The sequence below is a fragment of the Erithacus rubecula genome (genome assembly GCF_903797595.1).
Source record: "Erithacus rubecula genome assembly, chromosome: 21".
NCBI lineage: Eukaryota > Metazoa > Chordata > Aves > Passeriformes > Muscicapidae > Erithacus > Erithacus rubecula.
Genome location: NC_136673.1, coordinates 4,293,747 through 4,320,407, shown reverse-complemented (window position 1 = coordinate 4,320,407; position 26,661 = coordinate 4,293,747). Strand labels below are relative to the sequence as shown.

At 40.5% G+C, this 26,661-nt stretch overlaps 2 protein-coding genes across 2 annotated transcripts in view; one reads left to right on the top strand and one right to left on the bottom strand.

The window, feature by feature from the left end:
• Positions 1-26,661, top strand: part of PRRT1B (proline rich transmembrane protein 1B) — a 424,933-nt gene that overhangs the window by 121,310 nt on the left and 276,962 nt on the right. The window lies entirely within an intron of this gene.
• Positions 1-26,661, bottom strand: part of MED27 (mediator complex subunit 27) — an 82,543-nt gene that overhangs the window by 1,920 nt on the left and 53,962 nt on the right. The window contains exons 4-7 of the mRNA XM_079324638.1: positions 24,687-24,780; positions 14,151-14,258; positions 7,968-8,009; positions 876-953 (exon numbers count right to left, since the gene is read on the bottom strand). Of these exons, the coding sequence (XP_079180764.1) occupies positions 876-953; positions 7,968-8,009; positions 14,151-14,258; positions 24,687-24,780 (322 nt within the window). The remainder of the gene's footprint in view (positions 1-875; positions 954-7,967; positions 8,010-14,150; positions 14,259-24,686; positions 24,781-26,661) is intronic.

Sequence of the window (26,661 nt, the reverse complement as noted above, 5' to 3'; positions counted from 1 at the left end):
TTTTTGTTTCCCAAAGTCTCAGCTGCATTGCTCCAGGTGAAGGGGTAACACAAAGGAAGGAAATGGGGGAAAAAGCCTGAAATGTAAAAAAAATCTCTCCCCAAATCCTCCACTGGGAGACTGTAGCAGAGAGAACAGCAAGAGCCTCCACTGCCAAAATTCATCTTGCTAGAAGGAATTCTGAATCTTAATTCCTTGTTCTCACCCTCTGATTAACAGGGCTGCTTCTTATGCAAGTTTATTTCACTAATACCATTCTAAATACAAACAGAATTAAAGGGGATAAACTTTAATCTGTATATCAAAATAAATAGTATTGGATTAATTTTATTCAGTAAGAAAAGATCTGAATACTCCAGCATTTCCTTGCTTCTCCAAACACCTGCTGCTGAGCTGGGTGAGTACACACAATTCCACAGGAACAAAATGGAACCTTCTGTAAATAATGCCCATCCCTTCCCAAACTGGGCAAGCTGCCTGAGCTGCAATACAGACTGGGGATTCCAATTTCCTTTTACCAGGGAATTCCAGTGGAGCAGGTTTTGTGCATCCAGAACCTGCACACTGGGAACAAAGGACAGAGTTTGGTTGAGGGAGTTTTTCCTCCTGTCATGACAGATGACCCAGACCTCTGCAGAATCATCAGGCCAATCTCAGACCTGGGACAGAAGAGCTGCTCCCAGCTCAGTTTTCCAACACCAACTACCCCAGGGGAATGGGAATGAGCTCTTCATCCCTGTCCAGGTAGGAGACACAAAGAATCACAGTCTCCAGCTTGTTTGAACTGGGGAAATGAAAACTGCAGCAGAACTGCCTGATGTCAGTCACTGCAAACACTCAAAGCTGGCTGGAAAAATGTGTTTTCTGACACTTACCATGAAAGACCTGACCACCACATCTGGCATCTGGGGCAGCTGGTAATGCAGCAGGGCAGTGGTTGCATGATCTGTCACCTGCAAAGGGAAAGAAAATACCTTTATTCACTGCCCATTTCAGACAAAGCAGTGCCAACCTGCAGGAAAATGCTGAATTCCATGGGGAGGTGGCAAAGCAGGGAGTACAAGGAGTACTTAGTTTCATTTCCTCTGACATCAGGAATCAATTAATATGATTATGGTTTATAAATACTTGCTTTACTAAAAGATTTCTGATAAAAAGCGTTTTAATTTCCCAGACAGAGCCATAACAAGATCATACATCTGGGAATTGCAGATACATACAATACATACAAAATGTGTATTTATAGTAACAAGAATAATTAAAGAAAAATAAAGAAAACTAACCAATGCTGACAGATTAAAAAAAAAAAAAATTACTGTTTTAGAAATTATTCTGGAAAGGGCAGTTTCTAACAGTTATGATACAATTTTCTAGCAGTATTCAGCCTGTCAACTGTTATCAGCACTGTCAACAGCTTACTGCTTCTTAGAAATTCCAGGCTGAATGCAAGAAATTATTGGAAAAACTCTTAGGTTGGACAATAAAGAACTCAAAACAACAACAGAAGCACAAGAGCTCTTTCACAGATTTCAGCTCATGAATCTCAGTGGTCCTCATCAGTAATGTCAAAGCTCCCAACAAAATATATAACTATAGAGAGTGATTCAATTGTATTTTCTAGTTCTGACATGGAGGAGAGGAGCTCTTCTCAGGGCCAGTCTACAGATTATAGCAAACTTTGAGTAAGGGAAAGTGAGAACTGAAATTCCCACTGCTATTCCCAGCTAACTCCAGTTGTTCCCCATTTGCAGTTAAGTCCAATTCAGCACTGGGAGTTGGAGCACTCCAAGTTTCACTGGAGAAATGAGAGGCTCGTGCTTGAAGCTATTCAGGGAGGTGGTTTTGCCAGAGATATATTCCTGAATAAATCCATGTACAGCCAGGCTCTCATTCACACCATACAAACTTCCTCCACTGAGCACTCCATCACATCAGCCTGTCTGAACCCAGCTCTGATTTTCCTGCTATTTTAGACACAGGATCTGCTCCCCATCATTCTCACACACCCTTCAGCATGAGCAGGGACTCACATGTGATTCTGACATTTGGAAGGGAAAACTTTCAGGACTTTGCACATTCTGGTGAGTTTGCAAAAATATTCATGAAATGGACCTCAGGCAATTTTAGCCATTCCTGTGTTACCATGTAAAAATAAAGATGAGAAATAATGTGATGAACTGTGCATTAATAGCACAGCAGAACTCAAAGCAGCCATTTCTTTTAAACACATCTCATGTAGTGATCAGAAGCCAACCCCAGCCCCACCAGCTATCTGAATTTTTTTTTTTTTGAGATGGTGCTTTTATAGGATGGTAGCAGACATGTCAAAGAATAGGAAGTTCTGAAGATATTTATGAGCAGCCGTTCTCCTTCTGCTGCATTTCTACTTCTAACAAACTCTGGTTTGGTTTTTGTTGTTGTTTTTTATTTTTCCCTCCTGAACAACAAAGTTGTTTTCTCTTGGCACCGAAGGAAGTTGCTTAAAAAATACTGCTATTAACAAATTTAAATTGACTGGCCACTTTGGCAAAGTTGCCCATATGCTGTTGCTATTGTAATGTAAAGATAATGAGATTCCTTGGGGAGATAAAAGCCATCCCAGCATTGCTGGAACACTAATAATACCTTCTGCACTGAAAAGAAGATGATTTCTACCCTAAGCAAGAGCTGATAGCTAAAAAAGATCAAAGTGGGTGTCAAATTTGAGGAAGAAGAGTAAAGGAATGATGTGATGTCCAACAGGAGAGAACTGGGCCATGGATAAACTGCCCAGGGCATGGGAGTGAGGGAGAATTTAACCCCCCAAGACAGCAGAGACAATGAGAGAAAACACAAACTGATCAAGATTAAAAAAAAGAAGAGGAAAAAGGGAGAAAAAAAAGGAGGGGGAAAAGAAAAAAAAATCCCAAAAGATCAATACCCAACTTTCCTAATGGCAATACAATTTCACACTGAAGCAAAGCAAAACAAAACAAACTGTGGATGTGCCAGCTCACTTAAAGGACACACTTTTTCTTCCAGCCAAGCTGGAATCAGAAACTAATTTATTCTGGGTGTAGGATGATATTCTGTACATCTCAGGGTTTTATTTTATTAACTCCACTTTTATCGTTGTGCCTTAGCTACTGCTAGCTAAGTTATCAGTCACTTTCTAATTTCTCTACTTCTTTTCAGAGGGAAGAATATTCAGGGGAGCACACATTGATTGGGATAGCTCTGCTCTGGACCTTGAAATGGATTTTCAAGAGATCTTGCAGAAGAACTCAATATTTCACAATTCATCTATTGAAAAGCACTTGTGTTTCTTGTCAAAAAAAAGGAGAAACAAGGCAATCTCCTGCAGCAAAATTCTACTAAATAAAATAGCCATTGTTTAACTAAGCACTTGGAGAGTGAGGAAAAGAGACTTCAGTGACATGGAAAAAACAAATTTGGCAAAGAGACTCAATTTTTCACAGAAGAGTTGTAATGCATTGGAACAGTACTGAATTTTCCAAAGGTGACACATCAAAAAATGGCTTTATTGGGCTTTGATGACACTGGTTAGTCATATACCATTCCCAAAGCTGGAAAATCCATTAAAAAACCTAAATTACACAATTTGCAGGTGGAGAAGACTGAGAAAATGCTTTCTGTAACTGGGATAAGCAGCACAAAAGCAAAGACCTAAGGCACAGCTTTGCTCCACCTCAGACCAGGTGAATGAAGCTACACCTGAAATAATAAAAACCATCACATGAGTGAATCATAAAAGGTCTCCCTCTCTCCATGTATTTTATCTCACTGCCAGGAAATACCCTTCTCAAAAGTAGGAGCACTTTAAGAGTCACAATTGTTACAATTGTCCTTGTTACTTACTGGTTTATTCCCTCAAGCACAGCACTGACAACTCCATCTAATATTAAGGGATTCTTTAAATCCCCTGAAAGGTTTTAAATTCTTTTTTTTTATCAAACCCTTGTAAGTTCATGGCCTTAACAGTAGCCTGTAGCAATGAGCTCTGGAGGCTGATCACAGCACTAAGGGAAAAGGAAAAAAAAGGAAGTTATTTTATTAGTGTTTAGATCTTTTATAGCATGGAAATGCTTCTGTTCATTTCCAAGGATTCCCATTACTCAATCTTCTGTCCAGGAACACATCTGAGTCTCTCTGGAGGGAATGTGGAGCACAGAACGTGGTGCCTGAGAAGTGCTGGGAAAGGATGATGGATGGAACAGGCACTGATGAACTCACACAAATCCTTACACACCCTTCCCCACTCCCAGTTCAGGAAAACACCACCAAACTTCTCAGGATTTATCAGCTGTTTTCAGAGCTCACAAAGTGTTCAGTTGTTATTATTTTGCTTGCTCTGCTTAATTTGGAGTGGGTCACAGAGGTTTTATTTCACTCAGGGAGGTGTTTGAAGAGAGCTAGGGACTGATCCTGGCTGCAGGTGACCCTGGCACAGCCCAGCCCCTCTCCTTGAGCAGCAGCAGCAGCACAGCCCATGCTCTGGCTCATGCATGGATTCATCCTGCACGTGATCTCACTCTCAGATTATTGACAAGAATACATCTTCATACATTACAATACTGATGTGCCCTTGTGGTGCTTAACATGCCATCACTTTGGGATAGCTCACAGCTTCCCAAAGTTCTGGGTAAAATGTGCTTTTGGGGAGAAGCAGACCAGGCAAAAAATACCAGTTTGTGGCATTGCTAAAACTGGTAAGACTGTTTAGGTGAAAATAAGGATTGAGGCTGTGAGATGAAAAATAAATATATGGGTTTAAAGCCTTTGCATATGATTTAAACAGCCAACCTCATCACAGTACCCAGCAACACCAGCTATGCTGCTTGTAACTGAGCAGCTGCCTGGCACTCACTCACAGCAGCTTCAAAATTCTATGTTCTTCCCTCCTTTTTGAATGCAAACATTACACCACTCTTTACAATTAGAATTTTGAACCCTCTGCACAATGACTGGAATTATGCAGCCTTCATCTATACCAGGATTTAAGCCCCAAAATCTTTCCTTATTTCCTGTTTTATTCCTCTTCTTGCATTAGTGGACCAAGAGGTATGAGGTGGTAAAAGAAGGAGGTTTAAGATGAAAACATTTGCTGCTCCTGTGGAGTTTAAATGTCACACCAACATGGAAGCCTGAAAAACCTTTTCTTTGCTCCTTGTGCTTCTGCCCTTTCAGCATTCCCCTCTCTTATTTCCAGCTCCATTCTCTGGATCTAACCCTGCTGGTGCATTCAGTGCCTGTAAGACTTGCTCACCCCAGGACCAGATTCAGGGAGTCTCCAGGGAACTGGGAAAATGACTGTACACTTGAACAGTAATGGGCCCTCCAGGAGCTGGCCCCCATCAAATCACACACACTCTGTCTCCTGCCTAATAAGAAGGAGAGAGAAAAGCCTTGCTGACACAGCCAGTGTTTGCAAACAAAAAGTCAGGACAAATTTAGCTTCGTTTGACAGGGTTGGATTGAAGATCAGAGGTCTCTGGTCCTTAACCTACAAAGTCATTCTGCAACCCTGGGAGAATTTGACAGGCCTGCAGCTCCCCCAGGCAGGGACCTGGGGAGCTCCAGATGTTGTGTTATCACTGAAGACAGAATTTGGGAACTTGGTCAGGCTTTTAAAGAGGAATTGCCCTGTCCTTCAGAGGGGAGATGGATTTTACATTTAAAGGCAGCACTGAAAGGGCTGCCCAGCCCCCTCCATAGGGTGGAGCAGTTACTCATCCCTATTTTTCCTTCTTCCACATTGCCATACTGGTGACTGCCATGAGAAACACATTTCAAGAACATTCACATGTGCTCTGACACATTTACTCATGATTTTTTAGTGGCATGAAAACATTTGTTCAGAAAATCCTGCAGTACAGATCCTACCCTGGTAACGGAGTGCAATAGTTTCTGTAACACTATTTTATCTATTTCCTTCATTTTGCTACTGCTAAATCACTACTCCTGGGTATTCCAAATAGACACAGGTGCAGCTTTAGAGAATAAAGAGGAAATCAAACCAAGCACTGCACCACAGAGAATTTACTATGCTGAACCACAGCAATTTCTATCATCTGTTTAAAAACTTGACGTGGGTCCCAGCCTTAACTTCTTCAACTATCAGCTCAATCTACACCACCTATTGATCAGAAAGTGCCATCACCTTGCATTTTTATCACATTTCTCAGGCAAGAATCTGAGAGCTCTATGCAACCAATTCAGTGAGAGCTCCTGTGAAGTCAGCAAATATTACCCCAGCCTGAGGGACGAGAAACTCAGCCAAAGAGAGGTGAAGGTGTCCAAGGTAACACAGTGACAGAGTCAGCAACAAAATCTATAAAACTACTGTAAACCCCCCCCAGTTGTTCAGCTGGACACCCTTTCCCTGAAGTCTTTCTGGGTTGGTTTATATTTTCTGGTAAATGTTAATAATTTGGTATTTATTAAGAGAAAACTGGACAACAGGAACTTAGGAAGAGGACAAAGATTCACATTTATCCGTGCTGCAGCCACAGAGGCAGCAGGAAGAGGGCTGTTTTATGTTTTTTCATTGATCTCTTTCAGCTGCTGCTCTAAAAGCTTCACCTGGACATGAAGGGAAATTTATTCCACTTGTTTATGCACCCTGAGTCCTTAACGTGGACATCTAAGCAAACTGGACATTTACTCTACTCTGTTATCTTGCTATAGACAATTGTATCATCAAAACCTGATTATCATTTAACACAAATTTCAGCAATATGACTTTACCCTTTCAAGCTGTTCTAAACCAAAACATCCAGGAGTTCAACCTTATGCCCAAATGAGTGCACAACCAAACACAGTCATTGGGAAAATGAGATGATGCAGTAGATTTATTCCACTGCAAAAATCACTTTAAAGCAGGCTGATAAACAAATGCAGTTTTACTTCCTGCTCTATTGCCCTACTTGATGCTAAAATAGAAAGAATATTTAAACCACTGATCTCCGGGGTAAAGAATCAAGTGCAGCAAAAATTCACTTTAATGCCAGGCATAGAAGGGAGAGTAACCAAGCTCCCCCAAAAGCTGTGCTTTGATCTCCAGCAGGGAAATATCCCAGGTCAAACTGCAATCTTGGAAGGGTTTGCACAAACACAGCCAAGATGCCCCAGTTCTGACCCCTGTTTTTAAGCCCTTTGGAGTCCCTGACCCCCATTCGTTTCACAAACTACAAACGTGGATGAAAGGAGCCAATGCAGCAGCTGCAGACTCCAGCTCCTTGAACTGGGGCTTGAGGGTAGGGAAACTGGAATTTAAACTTGGATCAATCTGAACTTACAGCTTTCTGACAAGAGGCCTTCAAAGAGAAATCTTCCTTCCCTCGAAAATAGCAAGGTATAGATCTTTCTAAAATACACTTTAACCTTCTCAGCCATTTTATTTTTATTGCTGCCATTCTCTCTTTGGACTTCTCTTACTTTATAGCATAACATTCATTCCAGTAAGTCCCTCCTCTTGCTTACACCAGCATGGGAAGAAAGGCAGGCAAAAATAAAATCATGGAAAGTATTTCCAAACTTGTTTTGGAAAGGGAGGTTCCACTGATTAGTTAAACTCAAGCCCTCAGGAATGTGAGGCAACCAACCCCAATAAATACAACAAAGCAAAATCCAAATGAACCTGGATCAGTCCTTTCTCCCCCAAAAGATTTAAACTGAAGAAAGAATGCTCAAAGATTCCTCATAAAATGTTAAGACTGGTATAGTATAATCTCCAATTTCCTATGCCAAACCATGGACTGGAACTTTGATGGGAAATAAATCCAAATTAAGTAACACCAGAAGTGATCTTCTTTTCTACTCACAGTTTTCCATCATTAGAGATTATTGTTTGCTATTTGCAAGTTGTGATGACAAAGAATAAATTCTGAATTATTTAACATAAGGGCCCAGATTTTTAAAATCAATTCCACATATGTGCCTTAGGTAGAGAGAAATGTGAGACTTACCTTCTGAAAAACTTGATAGTTGGATTTAGACCATATGTCAAGCTACAGTAGGAATAAAAAATAAAAAAGTTATATATTACTACAGATAAAGCAGCAGCTTTGGAGAGAAAATGGATTAACAAAGATGTATTTCTGAGTTCACTCTTCTGACCCCCTGCCCTCAACTGTTGCAATCCAAGAAAGGGAATTAATAACATAAGATTCCTTTTGTATTGCAATGAAGAATGAAATAGTTCAGCACAGTTTCAATAAAAAAATTACACATACAAGACCTGTTGAATTAATGAGTTCTCTTTAAAAAAGCAAAATCTTCATTTGTATGGGGTTGTGGCTGATCTATGCAAATATTCATCAGCTTGAGTGTGTTTCTAAAATGAGGGCATTTTTATTAAGTTTATGCTTGTCTTGTGTTGAATAAGTGATTCAGTTACAAACGACACAAAGAGCATTTAGCTGAATTAAGCCAAAGCTTTGGGTCTACTGGGGCTAAATAAAACATCCCTCAGGAAAGTGCATTTACATTTGCAGACAAAAATCACACTAAAAGAGATTTAAGGTTGTAGATTAGTGCACACATCCATGACTTAAATGTGTGCTCAGCTACATGCAAACCAAAAGAACAAAATAGAAATTTCAGGTTTATTAACCCCCAGGCTGGAAGGTAAGGCTGTCCTTGCTCTGGTGTTTAACTATTCCTACTGACACATTAGTGCTCTCTTATCCCAGTCCTGTGCAACATCTTGGACTCTGTCAAGGAAAAGGAGCAGGGAAAAATAAGAGGAGCTTCCATCAATCCTGGACTTGCAAATCACTTTTTTTTTTTTTTTTTTTTTAACAGATCTCAGTGTACTCAACAATTCTGTATGCACAGAACTTGTCATGGGAAAGGTGTTTGATAAAGCATTAATCTCAGGAATCTTAGTCTAGACAGAAGAATTTCTAAGTGAATTTCTGAGCAGAAGCTCCTCCAGTGCCTGACACCATGGTGGGACACACGTGTTCTCACAAGGGGGGTTCTGGTTTTCTGGTACAACTGATTATTTTAGTTCTGCCTTAGGTGCCCATACATTCTAACTGAGTGTATGAGATTCTTCAAAGGCACAAAAAAAAAGTCTGAATTGAAGGAAGTCACATGAAGTGAGTAAAACACATTAGAGGGAGGTGAGGGAAGCGAAGGATGCTGAGTCCAAGGATTAATTCACCATGCTAAAAATGGTCAGAATGCTGAAAGCTCTCATTCTTTCAGGAGCAGCAGTGTGAAGTGGCCCATGTCCAAATCCTGCTCAGCAGTGACTCCTGAGTGCCCAGTGCTCAGTGTGGACAGGACAAGAGGATGCTACAACCTCTAAAGCCACTCCAGGATCGATGTTTCATGGCTCAGCACTCTGACCTTGCCGTGAGACAAAAGGCAGCTGATGTCTCAATGCCTTTTCCAGGCTGGATGGAGACACCAGTACCCTGAGGCACCTCCCTGCAAACCTTTTAACATTTCCTGGCTCTTGGGGTGAGATCAAGAACCTGTGTGAACACCAACACTCAAGGTGCAGCCCAGACTTGGACCCAATTTACATGGGCATTATCCCACCTGTGCCTGCTGGGAAGGCAGCACTGCACTTCCAGATTTGAAAACAGAAAACTAATGTATTTTTTTTAAAAAAACCAAACCCTGTTTTAATGTAATTTATAGCTTTTATTTTAACTGCAGAGTTGCTGTAATTGGAATGTATAGATGGTTTGCTAATCTCCAGTGATCAAACCAAGTATGTGATCCTCTCTAGTTAGGCTCAAAAAAAAGTCTACTTTAGATGCTGCTTTAAGATGAGTCCAACAGGTTCTGAATGTTCATTAGTTGGCATGGCAATGGAAAAGCTGAAAAAGTAATGAATGCCCGTCTTACAGACATGATGCTATCCATGTTAAAACAGGAAGAAAGAAAAAAGAAAAAAACCACCAGCCCCTGCTCCATGCATACATCCTGAATGAGTGCCCACCTTTCCCCCCTGAAACTGAGGATTAAGGCAGAAGCAGATTAAAGAATGCATCGTTATAGGTCTATTATTCTTCAACTTTTCACTTTCAATCAAGACACACATTTGTAACTAAAAAACTGCTGAGAGCACAATTTCAGGGCATCCTCTGCATGTGAATGAACCCGGGGCTCTCTCTCCCCTGTGCCCCTCTCCCCGCCCAGCCCAGCAGTGGAACAAGAGGCGCTGGCTGAAGGTCGGCGCAGCGATTTCAAAGGCGATAACAACCCGGGATGTTCCCTGCATCCCATATCAAACAGGGCCGCTGCCAGCACTTATTAGAGAAATCAGATTCATCCCCCCCTCCACCCAAACACACACACAGCCAGCTTTGAAGTGGTGAGAATGCAGGGATCAGAAATTACCCCAGAGACAGCTCTGCCTGTCTTTGAAGCTTTCCTTTGATACTACCATTTCTTCTCCTCTCTTACGCTAGGAGGCTAAAAGCTGCCTTTTCTTATTGATATGGGGTAATTAATGAAGCTATAGAATTAACATAACCCAAGCTCCTCAACATGAGAATTCAACAGAGACACTCATGTTTCTTTAGTTGAGTCGAAGGGATGCAAAATAGGAATTTGGCTAGGCAGTGATGTGAAGTGCCCACATGCCCTGTCAAGGTGGTTCCTGGTCTCTGCATCTAAAGAAAAATCCCAATTACCACGCCAAAAAATCCCAGTATGATTTTGTTGTTGGCAGGCCGATGGCTCAGCTGCCCTCTGAAGATGAGCTGCATAGCTTCATTTAGTCAGGAATCAGGAAAACACCAGTAATTAATTACTACCCATGGTTAAATTTCAATGCACAACAAGCATGTCACAATCTGAAATTAAGGGTGGCACTGTGCCACCACTAAAATCACGAGGGTAATTAAAATGCATCAGTCTGTGGTGGACATGAAGGGTTAGGATGGTGAGCAAGAGCAATTGTGAGCAGGTCCAGCACCCACGACTTGTCAGAGCCTGCCAGATCTCACTTATTGTTTTTTGCAAAGTGGCACCAAAAATGTCCAAGTTATGCAGCTGGCAGCTTGGCAAAGACATATTCTGCAGGGTCTGTGAATAATTCACGAGAGAGGCACACAAGGCACTTAAGAAATGCAATGATTCTGTCTGTATAAGCAAAGCTTGAAAATAAAACCCCAGAATGGCTGGTCTTGTTTAACTCACTGCAAGCTTAAAACTTCTGCTTTTTCACCTTTATTTTGAAAGTATTTAAATGCTTGAGAGGGAGGACCCAATTTAAGGAGATTTCAGCAGAGACCACGTGAGGCTGTCATGTAAGCACCTGTCAACCTGCACAGCACAATGTGTGAGCACACAGCAAGATAAAGCAACCTGGAAAATGCAATGTCAGCTTTCCTGAGTAACTGCTGGTGTGTCACTGTGCAGCTCCACAGCCAGGAGAAACACCAAGATTTGGGTTTTTTTGCCAGACTTGCCTGACTGAAGGACCACAAGAGTCTCAACAATCTCTGCTGTTTGTATTTGTCTCTTCCTTTTTTCTTCCCAGTAATGTAGAATTGGCCAAAAATCTGTGTATTTTCAGTAATAAATTATGACTACCATGATCAGAGGGGAAATCTTTGGCCTCTTCTGTGCACAGTCCCAATCTCCCAGTGATGGCCAGTTCTCCTTTTTAAATACCACTGAATACATCTGGTTGCCCCAAACTCCTCTCTCTTGGCAAAAAGTCTCCCACTGAATTTCACTTTTTTTGTATTTAAAGGTCTTTCCAGTGTGTGCAGTTTGGAGTTATTTAAGTGCAAAGAAGTACAAAGACTTATCCGGTGCCCCTTCTTCAACGTGCCTTACAGAAAAGAGGCACTTCAGCATTGCCATATTGCATGTTAGCACCTAATTCCTCATCTCCCTGTTGTTTACAAATATTAAATGTTTCTTAGGAATACATAAGCTAAGTCCCAAATCAACAATGACTGTGTAAACTGCTCCCTGGAAAAATTATCACCTCCTACTGTGTTCCTGAGGGTTCTCCATATTTCTGTTATTTATTAAGGATGATACTCACTGATCTTTTTCTTACTTTTTTTGTGTGTTTCTCCTTAATGCTGGTGCATTTTTCATGCTATCAGGCTAGCAGCTGAGAAGCCAGAATCGTGTAGAAACCTCACTGAAGTACCTTCCCAACAGCATCTGTTGTGACAGGGAAGGAATTGCAATGGACTCTGTTCCTAACTGACTGCAATCGCTCATTCCCAGCAGGCACAATAAAGAAAGCAAATCATTGTGAGAACACCATCTTAATTCTTATTCTCCAATTACCAGAGTAGTTAATTAGTGACAAAAAAAAAAGGAGCTCACTGTTTGTCAATATGTGCTCCAGTTGGCAAAACTAGCAAACTACGCATTTATTTAATCTTCCAAGCCAAATTTGCTCATGATTTAAGTGGCTCCAACTCCAATTCTACTTCAGACAAATGAAATGTTCCTGTTTATACCTAAAACAGAGACCTTCAGGTTTGCAAAATCTCTGGGATGCCCACTGGAATAGCAAAGTGCCACGTAAAGGTCACAGGTTGGTGCAGCCTTGCAGGAGCAGTCACACAGCCCAGGTTTGGTCACAAAGCTAAATGAGTAGAGAACAGACTCCCCTGCAGACTGGCTTAAAGCAAGAAATAAGCCAGGTGTTAACAGCAATGCTCTGGAGGAGCAGAACTGCTCCCCACTGACAGCAGGCAAAGGTTAGTGCCCCGTGCCCAGAGCTGGCCTTGGCAAGTCCTGCTGTCCCTGGCAGCAAATGATGGCACAGGAACAATGTGCAGCTCCCAGGAGAGTTCACCTTGAGCTCAACAGAATCCCAATGCCAGATGCTGAGTTTCAGAAAGGAACTCCTTACTTAGCTTTTCAGCATATATAGCATTATTGTATTTCAAGGGAGCTTCAAAGGAAACTGGATTCATCAGAGAAAACGAGCACACCCAAATGAAGTGTGACATGGGAATCCATCACACACTGTCAGTGCTCTCTCAGCAGACCATCATTTCACTTCCATGCAGAACTTGGGGTGAAGAGGGGCTGGTGCTGGAGCTCTGTATTTATATGCAAATATACAGGGAGTAGAGAGCAGCTGCTTCTGTGGCAAACTGGTATTTAAACCTGCCTATCTGAAAAAAGCAAATCAAAATTAAGCAATTTTTATTTTACTACTTCTTAGGTCAATCCCCCAGCCTTTGAGAGAATGTCTCACCTGGGAAATAGAGCTGCACTATTTCCTTCAGCAGCTCAGCTCCTGGCCTTTCCCAGAGAACAGAGGCTCAGACGCAGAGCTGCTGAACTCTGGGTCAGCACACAACGTGCTGCTGTGTACTGAAACACAGTTATCACTTTTGAAAGGAAAAGAAGTCTCACCTCATTATAACATGGCCTATGGGTGCCAAATACTCATCTTGATATAATGAACTTTTTATTTTAATAGGCTTCATAATCAGGAGAGAAAGCTCCAGAGAGACAATGTGAAACATGGAGGTATTTAGTGCTGTTACTGGCAGCAGAGAGTCCTGGTGGATGTCTTGGGAACAGAGACCATTCCACCCTGGAAAGAGACCTGAGCTGAGCTAAGGCCGTCAGGTCCTGTTAACATCTCCTGATGTGCTGAGGAGAGCCATATGGAGTGTGTGCAGGCATAGGAAACCTCAGGGTTCAAGCAGGGTGAGCTACTCACAAAACAAATTGCTTGTGGAAACAGGTAACACTTGCTGTAGTAGCTGCTGTTCAAGATGTGCTGCTGCTGGCAAGCAAATGCTTGAGGAGCACCTACCAATGATCCTCTCTGTTGTGTTTATCAAGCCAAAAAAACAGCCCAAGATTTCTCAATGGCTCTCAGAAGAAAGAAAGCTGAACCTTGGGCTGTTGATGTGCTGGTACACTGCAAAACTGTTTTCTCAGCAGACACTACAAACACAGTAACTGGGGTCTAAGGTGATAAATCAGAAATTCAAGCAAAGGCTTCAGAGCTTAGAAAGAACTCAGAGACTCGGGGATGCAAAACCCAAGCAAAGCAAGACAAATTTCAACTGGAACATTCTGCTGACACTCCGAGTCTCTTATGTTTCCAGTGCACTTGCAGTGGGCTCCCAGTTTTGTGTCACAAAGAGATCAGAATGGCATGCAGGGCTGCTGGAGGGGCCCTAGCCCACCTTGCCATCCTCGCTGTAGACGTTCTCGCTGTAGCCTTTGACGATGGTGCGGTCGATGAAGAGGCTCCGCATCACCACGATCACCTTCAGCACCTTCCCCAAGGTGACCTGCAGCAACAGCACCAGCACAAACATGAGATGAGGTACAGTCAGGGGTGCCTGGATTTATAAGACCATCGAGTTAACAGCTTAAGTTGATGCAATTTCAGTTTTCAATATTTTATAGGGATCAAAAGAAAAGATCTAAAAGCAGCGCGTGTTATGAGGAGGAGAGAGACTATAAAGTGCAGAACAAACAAACATTCATTTGCAACTGAAAATGTATGAGTTCACAGAATTCCCTTGTGCAGACATGACACTGCCAAGCAATTCCCTCCATTTTATTAACACCACAACTCAATAACTTGTCAAAAACAATGGGCAAATGTGATTATTTTCGATGAATTTGATATTCTCCAATATAAGTCCACTTAGAGAAAAACAATTTGAAAGAAGAATCGGACTCTCCTAATGCTGGCTTGTAAAAGCATGCCATGAGTTTAATGGGAAATATTTTCTGTCCAATAAAAATGTAAAATTATTTCAAAGGAAACTACAACTTAAAGTAAAAATGTTACATTTTCAAAGGTTTCATTTCCTTCTGTGAAAGTGTTAAAGTGCAAAGAATAAAACTAGCATAATGGAAAATATAGAGGGTCACCCAGAGTATAACAACAGAAATAAGCCTAAATTATATTATTGACAAAAATGCAATAATGAAGGCATTTTAATCTAAAAATCAATTTACATTTCAAAGATGAAGTTGTACTTCAATACAGTTAAGATGTGTGTCTAACAAGAATCCTGTCTTTGTATTTTGTTATGCAGAGATTATTAGAGAGTTTTTCCTCACCCACAAAAGCATAAAACTGAGATAAAAAAGAAACAATTAGTTCATTTTAATATTTCCCAAGCAGCAGCAGCTCATTTTCTGCCAGTGTTCCAACATTTCATCCTGTATAGATTAGCACCCACTAAAACAAATGTGTTGTTACTGCTGACCTCAGCAGACAAATCCACACCTAAAGAAATCAGTCAATATGCACCTTTATTGATCTGTTGGATGTTATTCCTTTGTAACTTCTGTTAATGACTCCTGCCCATCACCTTGTTCCCACACCAGCAGCCCCAACATGAGCTGATTTAATCAGTACAGAGCCTGGACAGAACTGATGCCAAGTCTTTGGCATGGGACAGGAGAACTCCAGCAGGGAAGAGTCTGAACAGCAGGGTAGGACAAGTTCACAGCAAGAGAAAAGACAGGAGAACAACAAGGGAAGACAATGACAGCCATCAGACAGACAGGCTGCCAGGCAGAATGCTGCAAGAACTTAAAAAGTGGGTCAGAAGAATGGGTAATTTCTGAAGAAAGAAAAAGTGAAAGGCTGAAGGACAGAAACTTGTATCAGAGCCTGAGCCATGCACACTCCAGGAACCATGAACATCTATGGAAAAACCATGCTGTGCTATCAGGTGCTTTTATCAGGTGAATTTTGGTTTAAATGCAGTATCTTGCCAGGGTACTCTTAAACAAGACCTACTTGGTCCTCATATATAGAAAATTGGCAGAGTTATTTCAGCACCTGACACTGTATGAATTAATTTAGAAATGTAAAGTCATGACCCACAGGTGCCCAAGCTATGATGCTGATCATCCACTGGAATCACAGAGTTTTGTCATAATTGCTAAGAGGAGGAAATGAATAAACTTTGAGAAGAATTGCCAGCACATTAAGAGTTAACAGTTTTCAATTTATTTTTCTGCCTTATTAAAACTGGCACTTCAGTGGGATATTGGTCTGCTGAGAGAACTGACTCTTATTTATAACTTCACACCAGGCATCAACCATCCACAATAATATTAAAAGGAGGAAAAGAAGACATTTTAAAGAAAAAGAAATCTTAATGGAAGAAGGATAAGGCTGCCCTACAAACACCCAGACCCAGCTTTCTGCACATTTCCTATCCCCACTGTCTTCACACACTTCAGCTGATGCTCCCTTCTTTCCTCTTTCTCTTTACATTGTGCATTCACAGCATTTCCCACTGCTGCCAGGTAGAAATAAATCTGAGGTTGATCTGAAGCCTCCGTGGGATGTTCCTGAAAATCCTCCGAGTGAACAGTGGAACACAACACACTGAAAAATCCTGTGTGTGGCACTCCAGCTTTCAGGAATGATCTCACTGCTGGCCTCAGACCTCCTCCCCACATGATTTACCTGCACAAATGCTCCTGCATTGGCTCCCTGCCCTTTTCCAGGTGATCTGACTCCATACCCTTCCCTCCCCACTTCCAGAATCCATCACAGCACTGAGATGTCACATCCTGCCCCATGTCCAGGGCAGTACCTTCATCACCCACTTGCCTGACCACCAAAATTCTAAATTCCTGTTTGCCACACCTGTAAGGAGCTGAAGGAGCCCAACCCTAGCTGGGCACCTCAGTGAGCTCCCTGTGACAGGTTCTACTGCTGCATCCCCCTGGAAATCCAAATTTTGGCTGGGATGGTGCTGGGTTGTCTGAATTAGCTCTTATAGTGCTCTGGTACTGGAAGAAAAAACTTTCCTCTTTTGTACCACTCTTGTTTTGACAAAGGGATTCCTGTAGATTTTACTCAGGCTGGAAGAGAGATTGAGCCTTTGAGATGATTTCTGTAGGACTGCATCATTAGTTAAGTCTGACAGAAGCATGAATTTTGTAAAAGAGCAGCTCAGAGAAATTACAGTTCATGGTTTTAACAGCACTGAAAGAATGAGGGTAGTAGTACAAAGAATAAACAACAGCCTGCACCAGACTGGAGGATGCTGTGAGATGTGGAAGTCAAAATTTTGCTCCACAGCTATTTTCAGGGTGAAGCACATTCCATATTATACACAGCAAATGCAATACCCTTTATTTTTTTCCTCCAGTAATCAAGATTTGTAACTATTTCCAAGGCTTAATGTTTATGTTTAACTCCAACATATTTTACAAATCATGTTTTTCAGCAGACCATTTTATTCCAACCTCTGCTCAACTTGGCTGCTTGGGAGGATGTGTTCAGATCTATGTATGGAACATAATTTCCACTCACAGCCATACAACTGTGTCCCTACAGATCTCCTGAAAAAAAGGTAATAAAACACTAATGGCTTTGCTAAATCAGTAATTTGATAGTTCTACTCCAAGCTCCAAGAGTGCAGGTCTCTCCTGGAGGTCCAGACTCACCCAGATGGTTCCTATTTAATGGGCACTGAAATGTCCCTGCTTTTCCATAGGTACCAACTGAGAGAAATTCCTTCCCTGGCTCAGAAAAGACACCTTTCAATTGTGACAAAATGGCAACAATTTCCTTTCTAAGCCAAGTTTTCCTATTAAATTTCAACTTCTCCTGTCGATATCCTGTTAAGACAGCACTTGGCTTTTTAATATTTAGCCTGAAGGATATATGCCAACTCGTCCTTGATGTAGAAAATTTTAATTCAAATCAATACATGTACAAGGTCACTTTAAAATTCAATTAATATGAATGAAAAAATATGCCCCACAGTTCTGTGAGCTGAAAATGGAACAGTTGCAAGTTAAATACTTCTGTAGCTTCTGTTTTGGGCTGTGTAATAACAATGTACTTCTAACTTCCTTTTAACTAAAGTATACTAAATTCAGACAGTTAAGTTATTCATAAATCCCCTGCTTCCTAAAATGGCAAGCCCCAGAAGAAGGTAGGACAGGCAGCTGATTGAAATCTGCAATATTATGCAGCTTTTCTGACAAAGACATATAAAATAAAAATCTTCTTGAAATATCCCAGTTTTAAAAATATTTTGTCTATCACCAAGATAAATCTCAAGGAGCATCTGACAGACACAGTATGCCAAGAAAGGGAGAGGGGGAAACAGAATAATCAGGGAGAATGACTTAGATAATTTCCTGTAAGACTGCTAAAAAAAAGTTCCCATTTAACACCAATTATAACCAGAAAAGAAGAAAGTACCTTCCCAAGAAAGTCAGAATCAGGGTCCACATGAGTTTACAAAATAAAAAGGATCAAAATTCATTTACCATGCCAGAACTCTGCCTGGAGGAAACAGTTTGATATCCCCCCTTTAATTTTGTCTCCTCACTGAAACTATTATCAAGTGAAAAGCCCTTTTATGAACCATTTAAACAACACATTAACAAATATCCTTTCTTAAAATTTATTTAAGTTTCATATCAGGAACAATATTAAGCTCCCACACTTTGTGAAATGAAAAATTCCCAAAGCTGCAGATTTCCCCTCAGCATTCCAGGGAATTTGCTGCTGATTTGAGCTGCAGATGCTCTGCAATGCAGAGCTAAAAGAAAGAAAACATTATTTTCAGTTAACATGGGCACCTCCCTGCTTCTATAAAAAGGAGCACAAGTGTGTGTGTGGTTTTTATTCACCTCAGAAATAAGGGAACATCCAACCAGAGATGTAACCAAGCTACAGATTTCCAGCAAAAGGCCAGACACCTGCTCCTTGCCATGGAACCAGCCATAAGCTCAGCCTCCCACTCACAGATCCTTCTTACTAATCAGTACAATGCATGGAAATCATATTTATATGTGCTGGGGAAAGAAAAGGAAAAGGTTTTGCATTAAAAATAAAGTTTAAAAAACCCAAAAAACAACACACAGACTTTCAATTAGATTTTTCCCCTTATTTTTTATGTCTCATCTGCTGCTGGTATGGCTGCATTTTCCCTCTCATGCTCATTATTCTTTAATGATGCCTATTTGTAAATAGCAAGATAAGATGCAATTAAGCCATTAGAGTCTAAATAAACAAACATACTAATTAGGTTCTTTACAAGGATTTCTTTTTTTATGCAAGGGCTGGAATTTACCTTTCATTAGTCTAACCTAATTGCAATAGTGCCTGATAAAAAGTCAACATAAATGAAGGACTTTAAATGCTCCCACCATATTAAGGATGAGCTGGTTCTTCTCCCTAGGTAACATTCCATATTTTTTTAATAAGGCCAAAAAACTGGCACAGGAATATTGTTCAAAGGTTCAAGGACAGATTTTGCCAGTGGCCAGTCACACTTAGGGAAGGGTCACACCAGTCCAGCACTGCTACAGAAGATGAAACAGATTTTGTCTTTTTTTTTTTTCCTTTCTAAATTAGAGCACACCAGGAATTTTATAAGGATGAAAATGATGTCTGATCTTCCACAACATAAATCTATGGGAATATCAACACACACCTGAGAGCTTTGGGCACAGTCACCCTGTGGAGGGAGCAAAGCTGAGGACATTTCTCACAAGTTTTTCTCTCCTTTGCTCTTGTTCCCCTTTCCCAATGGAAAAGACTCTTCCTCATCTTCCTCATTCTTCATTAGACAAGCACAGAATACTTTCCAATTTACTTGCCAACCCCTGCTCATGTTAATTCAAGACATTCTTCCCCTGCCCATGTCACCTCAAACACTGATTTAATGCCCTTTAAATGCTGATTTTAATGCTTTTAAAATGCTGGTTCTCTATCTCAAGGCACAAACTGTGAAGCCACTGCAGTCCTGAGTCCCACTGTGAGTTCAGGAGTGATTCCTCCAGCTCACAGCAGATCCTGAAACATCCCAGGAGTTCCCTCAAACACCAAAACCAAGCTTCTGCCTCCAAGGCAGTAAATCCCTAAATGAATATTCATCCTACAGCCTAAAAATCAGGTGCCCAAGCCACCAAACATGAGCACCAGAGCTGCATCCCTGCCATGAACCTGCTGAGCACTGAATTCCTGATAAACCACCCCACAGGGAAGAAGGGACACAAAGAACTTTGAAAATAAGGAATTGTTTTGGAAATAACAGCACTGAATTGTTTCTAATCAATACAGACTTCAAATCACTTTGCAAATTCCTCCCCACTCCTCCCAGTTCTCCACCATCAGGGTCTCAGGCACAGAAATCAGTTTGGTGCCTTCAAATAATAAATTTCAGCATCCATTTTCCCCCCACAAAAATAATACTGGTTTTATGTAAAACACTAATAAACAACAATGAGACACCAGGAATTATTCAGTTCCAGGGAACAGATGTCTGGACTATTTGCAATTAATCCAACCCACTGCCACACAATCAGACTGCTGCAAATGCTGGGAACAAGATCTGAAAGATCAAATGCAAATGTGGTTGGTTTTAAGGAGAGGGAATAAAACTCTATAAAAACCTGCTTCATATTTTTATATGATAGGTCTATTAAGAATCTAGGCAGCAGTATAAATTTATAAAAATTAATTTAAAAGCAAAAATTTGGAAGATAACCTGGAAAGGAAAAAAATCAGGATTTCTCACCTGAGTTTGGCAGAAACAATTCAGTTTTTCAGGTTATATATCATTATGCTTTAGTAACAGAAATTACATAAAAAAGTTCAATTTTCTGCAAAAATATTTACCTAGTGCTTGTAATTTCTGTACTACTTCTTTACAAATATTGGGGATAAAAATAAATAAAAGACAAAGTAGCTCCCAGATGTAGATAAGCTTCTTCATAGAGTAGGACTGGCTAAATGATGCTAAGGAACTCATATTTCTCAGCTGGAAAAGCAGGGCTAAAGTTTACTGTCTTCTAAAATATTTCTGTTATTAACTGAATAAATTGTACACAGGATTTGTTTCACACAAAAATATTCTGAATTTTGATAATGGAAACAAGGTATGTGAAACAATCACAAAATAATTTGATTATATTTAGCCTGAAACATAATGTATCTAGGAATACAACTAATCATTCAAGGAAAACAAAATCTAGGTATTTTCATTCATTAAAAATTTGTTAATGTTATCCAAATATACAAGATAAGATTTATCTATTTACAATGCCTGGCATTTAACCAACAAAATCTCACAAAAACCTTAAGGAGTCCACAGTTCCCTGTGCTGCTGCTAGAAATTAATTTCACATAACACAGTTATTAGAGCTGATATAATTCTATGTTTAGTCTATTTTATACATAGTGCTATTAAAAGATTAATTGAAAAATCACTGCTGAAGAATGGGATTAAACAGCACCTTGAAATGCCACAATCAACTGCTTTTAAAATCAGCCTAGGATCTCACACAGCTCTGAAAGGTTTCAATTATTTATGTGTTTGGCCTGTGTAGCATAAATCCAGACTAATGAGGTACAATTGCTGTGTATAAATCTGGACATAAAAAACCTTCTCATTGTCTGGAGGCAGCAGTTCATTCTTCTCACTGAAGTTTGCAGCTTCTGATCAGGGAGAGCCCAGATGAGCACCAGGGTTACTCAGCAGCAGAGCTGGACCAACAGGCTCACACAGCTCCTAATTATTACAGAATTCCACAATTGTTGGGGTTGGAAGGGATTTCTGGAGATCAACCCATCCAATCCCCTGCCCAGGGCAGGGTCACCTGGAGCAGGTGACACAGGAACATGTCCAGGTGGGTTTGGAATGTCTCCCTGAGCACCTGTTCCAGAGCTCTGCCACCCTCCATGGAAAGAAGTTTATCACAGAATATTCTCAGTTGGAAGGGACCCAGCAGGATCACTGGGTCCAACTCTTAGGTGAATGATCCATAAAGGGATCAAACCCACAAATCTGGCATTACTGGCACCATGCCCTAACCAAGGGAGCTCATCTCAGGGTTCTTCCTCATGCCAAAGTGAAACTTTCTGTGATTTCTTTTAGTTTATGGCTGTTACTCCTTCTCCTGTCACTGGGCACCACTGAAGAGAGTTTGGCACTGACTGGACACCTCCTGGAGATATTTACATGGATTGCTGAGATCCTGTTGAGCTGGGGATAAAGTTTGTGCAACAAAATATTGGCAAATAGTTGGGGAGTTCTTCATTCCTTGGAGTAAAAATTTCCAGTGATATCTTTGCAGTGGTTCTCTGTTGATAGCTGGAACTTTGCTTAGTTAAAAGTGGAGTCCCTAGGTGATTATGTTGGTTGGTTGCAGTCACTGGTAAAGCAAAGGCAATAGCTATTGTTGGTTTTGGTTGAATTAAAATTACTCACTCTTCATTACAGTTTACTGAGACAACAGCTGGAATAACACAGCTCCATTGTTTCCTGGCCATGCATCCCCAGCTTTCTTCATTTCTTCACTCCGAGATTTGCTTTCCCACAGCTTTCTGGGAGTCTTGTACCTTTTCTATTTCCCACAAGATCCCTCTGAGCCTTCCCTTCTCTGGACTAACCCAGCCCAGCTCCTGCAGTGTCTCCTCATCAGAGAGATGCTCCAGCCCTGAATTCTCTCAGTGCCCTTCACAGGACCCTCTCCAGCAGCTCCTTGTTCTTTTTGAAGAAAATGACATCTTGAACCACCATGATGAATCCTGGTGCAAGTCCCACCTCTACAGTGCAGGACATAAACAGATTTTCATGTGCACATGAAGTTGTAGAGTCTGGGGCTGAAACTTTCTGTCTTGGGTCTTTTTCATGAAGATAATTTATTTGGCAAAGGCCCAGTGTTTCTTGAGTCTCAGAGAGTTTCCCAAACCTTTCCCTTCTCCTTCATCTCCCTCCAATTATTTACACATTTTTAAGATATGTACAGTGCCTACCAGTGCCTTTGAAGATGAATGAATGCATGGGTTTTCTCTGGTGGATGGAATGATTGTGTTTAAAGATGTTATAAAAACTGGATCTTCATATCAAGGACCTTCCTAAGACACCAGGTGTGCTATGAACAGTCCAAGGATGAGCATGGTTGAGATTATAGTTAGTTAATTAACTCTAGGCAAACAGTATGGCTGTGAAATATTTTGAAATAAAATGAGCATTATCTGGCAATGAGGTAAAGCACACTGGTGCAGGGGAGCAGCTCCAGATGTAACTTGGGCTAAGTTCAGAGTGAGAAATCACAAGTGCTGAAGAAACCTCCCTCCTTCTGGGGGAGGTGCTCTTCACACTGCCCATCCTGCAGCACCTTTTTCACTGAATGATCTGTGGCTGAAAACAGCAAAAGCTTTTGTAGCAGTCAGGGCCAGATGGAAAGTGCCATATTGGCAACACCAACTGAGACAGATGGGGAAGAGGGAAAACCTGGCTAAAAGAAAAAATGATAAACCCATCACACAATCACACACAAAAATACTTGAAAAACAATCTTTTTGATCTCTGATCCAAGGAAAATACGCACACCATTGGTTCAACATGGGGCTGGGATCTTGTAAGAACAAAAATGTCCTTGATTTAGAGGAACTGCCACATGGAATTCACTCTGTTACTGCTGCTGGGGAGAGGCATTTCCTTTAGTCACCACCAACCTTGTTCCTTGGCAGTCACATCCAAGATAATTTACCTTATTTCCTATTTGTGCCTGAGTCTTGAAAAACATCATCTATTTCCTGAGCACCTCAAACACCCACCAAAAGTGGAAGGTAATTCAGTATGCAAAGAAGGGCTCCAAGAGAATGGAAAGTGTTTCAAAGCAAGGAAACAAAACCAGACATTTTTCTACAGCAAAATAGATAAACAGTCAGCTTAAGAGGAAATGCAAAAACTTCTAAGACTTATAACTTCTTAAGAGTGCACTGATGAACTCCATTCTTTTCTGGAATATACTGTTCCACTTGGTGAATCCAACAATTGCAGATTAAATGTTTTAATGCCAGCTGTTTATTTTAACCTCTGACTCAGTTAATCTCTTGCGAATTTGTGGCTGTTCAAAGAAAGTTAATAATGACATGTTAGACAGTTGATTAATTAAAACTAAATACAACTAAAATACTTAAAAATTTAAAATAATCACAGCAATAGCTGATTGGAAAATTCCATGAGAAATGTGAGATGGAAAAGGCTGAACTGGCCTCAGTTCTTCAGCTGTGTATGTGGTGTATTTTCTAGTTTTATTTAAAATTTGGCAAAATATGTGACTTCTGCCTTTCCCTAGAAGGAAATCAGTATCCAGCTGCCACACCATGGACTCTTCTTCCACTTTGCTGTCTTAGAAGTTTGAACACATCTTTTGCTGTAAGCACAACAGCTGCCTGTAAAAATGGATGTGAACAATAGGTTCCTCTGCAATGAAATCTTGCTTGGTCAGGCAGAAGTAAGTCGAATGTATTGGACTTGTTTATCTCAAATCCAGCCTTTACTGCTCATTTACTTCAAAGGCAAATTCTTAACTCCATCTTATAACAGAAATTCACTGACCCAAGAGCAATGTGAACAAATTTAAATCATATTGGTTTCCTTCTTCTTTTCTTCTTCACAACATTCTCTTCCTTCTTAATTATCATGATTAAGATACACTCATTGCCAAGTCTGCCGAAAACCACAATGAATATTTGAGTTTGTGCTCATATTTCTACAATCACATTTAACAATGAAGCAATAGATCTCCTGTTTAAAGGGGCAATTATTTTTATCACTTATTTGCCTAAGAGCAAGAAAGATGCTGCATTGCTGTGGCAAATGAAGAATGATATGTTTCTGGGGAAAAAAAATTCTTTAATAAGGAACATTTTTGGAACCTCTGGAGAAAATCAGCTCAAGGGATGAAATGATCCAACTTACCAGAAGCATTGCAGAGGTTCCATTTGGCCGGGAGAGCTGGATGGACATTTCAGGGAACATCCTGTCGATGCGATTGATCACATCATCAACGTACCTGCCAAGCAAACCCAACAGCAGCATTAGCACTGGGGCTCTCTCACACACTCACATCATCAAAACCATGCTTTTAAAAAATATTTATCCTGTTTAGAAATTATCCTTTTAATTTAACCCTGTTTATGGGACTTTTCCTGAATCAATTTCTCTCTGTTAACTGCGTCTCTTTCGAAACTACATGCAAGCAATAATTAAAAAAGTTATTGATAATAGGAAACAAAGTAATGCCCTCTGCAAGCTGCTTTGAAAATCAATTACTCTGCCCTCAAAAACATGCACCCACTTAAATTTTATTCCAATCTGTCAGCCTCAAACTCCTGCCACTGTATTTCTGTACTTGCTCCTCAGGAGGGTTGAAGGACATACAATTAAAATTACTCTTCCAGTGTAGGAATTCACAGGCTGTCATGTCCTTACTCTCTCTTTGATAAACTTAACAGATAAAGGTTTTATCAAAGTCTTTGGATGATTCTTAGGGGTGTTTTTTTTTTTTTTCCCTGAATCTTTCCAATTTATTTCATGCGCTGGTGACTCTGAAATTGCCTGGTAAATTCCAGATGTTTCTCTGGAGCAATCAAAAACAAAAAAGGTAAAACAAGATCCTTTCTGCTGGGTATAATCCCTGTTTCTGCAGGCCAAGGTGAGCTGGCACACCCTTGTCCTGTTCCCTGGGATCAAATTAAGAGCTGATCCCCATTAACACAAAAACAGCCTTACAGAGACCTTGTTTCCCCAAGGCATGGACATGCCACTTCAGCCACACCTCTGGACACACTAAAATCCAAGTATTTGCTTTAGCAGAATTTCCAGGACAGTTTATATCATCTGTGCACTGATCTGTCCCCATTTACACACTCTGCAACTCGATCAGGTCCATGAATGAATTTGTAAATAAAACTGCTTTCATGCTAATCCATATATGTGCTCTGAAAAAAAAAAAAAAAAAGACTTTGGGAAAATTGGTTGCCTGAGTTAGATTAACAGGAAAACTCAAAAAAAAAACAAAAAAAAAAACAAAAAAAAAAAAAAAACCAACAAAAAAAACCCCCCACAAACCAAAAAAACCCCTAATTATTTCCCTTTAATCTGCTTAAACAAAGGCAAAAAATGTTGAATTCTTGCTTTTCAAAGTAATTCAGTTCTAATGTGAGTGCTAAAATCTCCTGAACAATAGGGTGTTATGCTCCAACTGCTACTTTGCAAAGCATTAAAACAATCAGAGAAAATAAAATCAAATCAGGAAAGCTACACCTCCTCAGCTGGTAAAGTCAGCTTTTAAAAGTAACCAAGGAATGAAACGAGTTATGACAATTTTGCACAAAAACCTTAATCTGCATTTAGAAGTGCAGAAGAAAGTTCCCCCATTCACTGCAATGACTCATTAACACTTGCTGCTGATAAGCAAAGCCAAAAACATCCAGAAGCCAAGAACTTCCTCAGCACTGGGAAGGAGGAGGAGGCACATCAGCCACTGCTCCAGGAGGAATAAACCCCACATGGACAGCAGGAACCCAACATTTCCAACACTGCTGAACCCCAGACTGATTTCATACAGCAGGAGAGTTTATGCTGTTTCATAAATGTCATTACTCCAGGCTCTGTAAATAAATTAATCTCTTGCTTGTGGGGGACCAGGGAGGACTGGCTGTGGCACAGGCAAGGAGAGATTCTGTGGTTCTGAACGTGTCACGATGCAGATTTTTGCATAGATTAAGTTTTCCAATTTGCCAAGCTTTAGGCAAGAAGAAGCTAAAACAAACAAAATGAGAAGTTGCAGAAAACAAGAACCCTGGTATAGTCAATGCATTAAGGAAGAAAAATTCAAGTAATTTTAAATCATGTGGACAACAGCTGGATGAGGGCACTTAATCTGTTTATG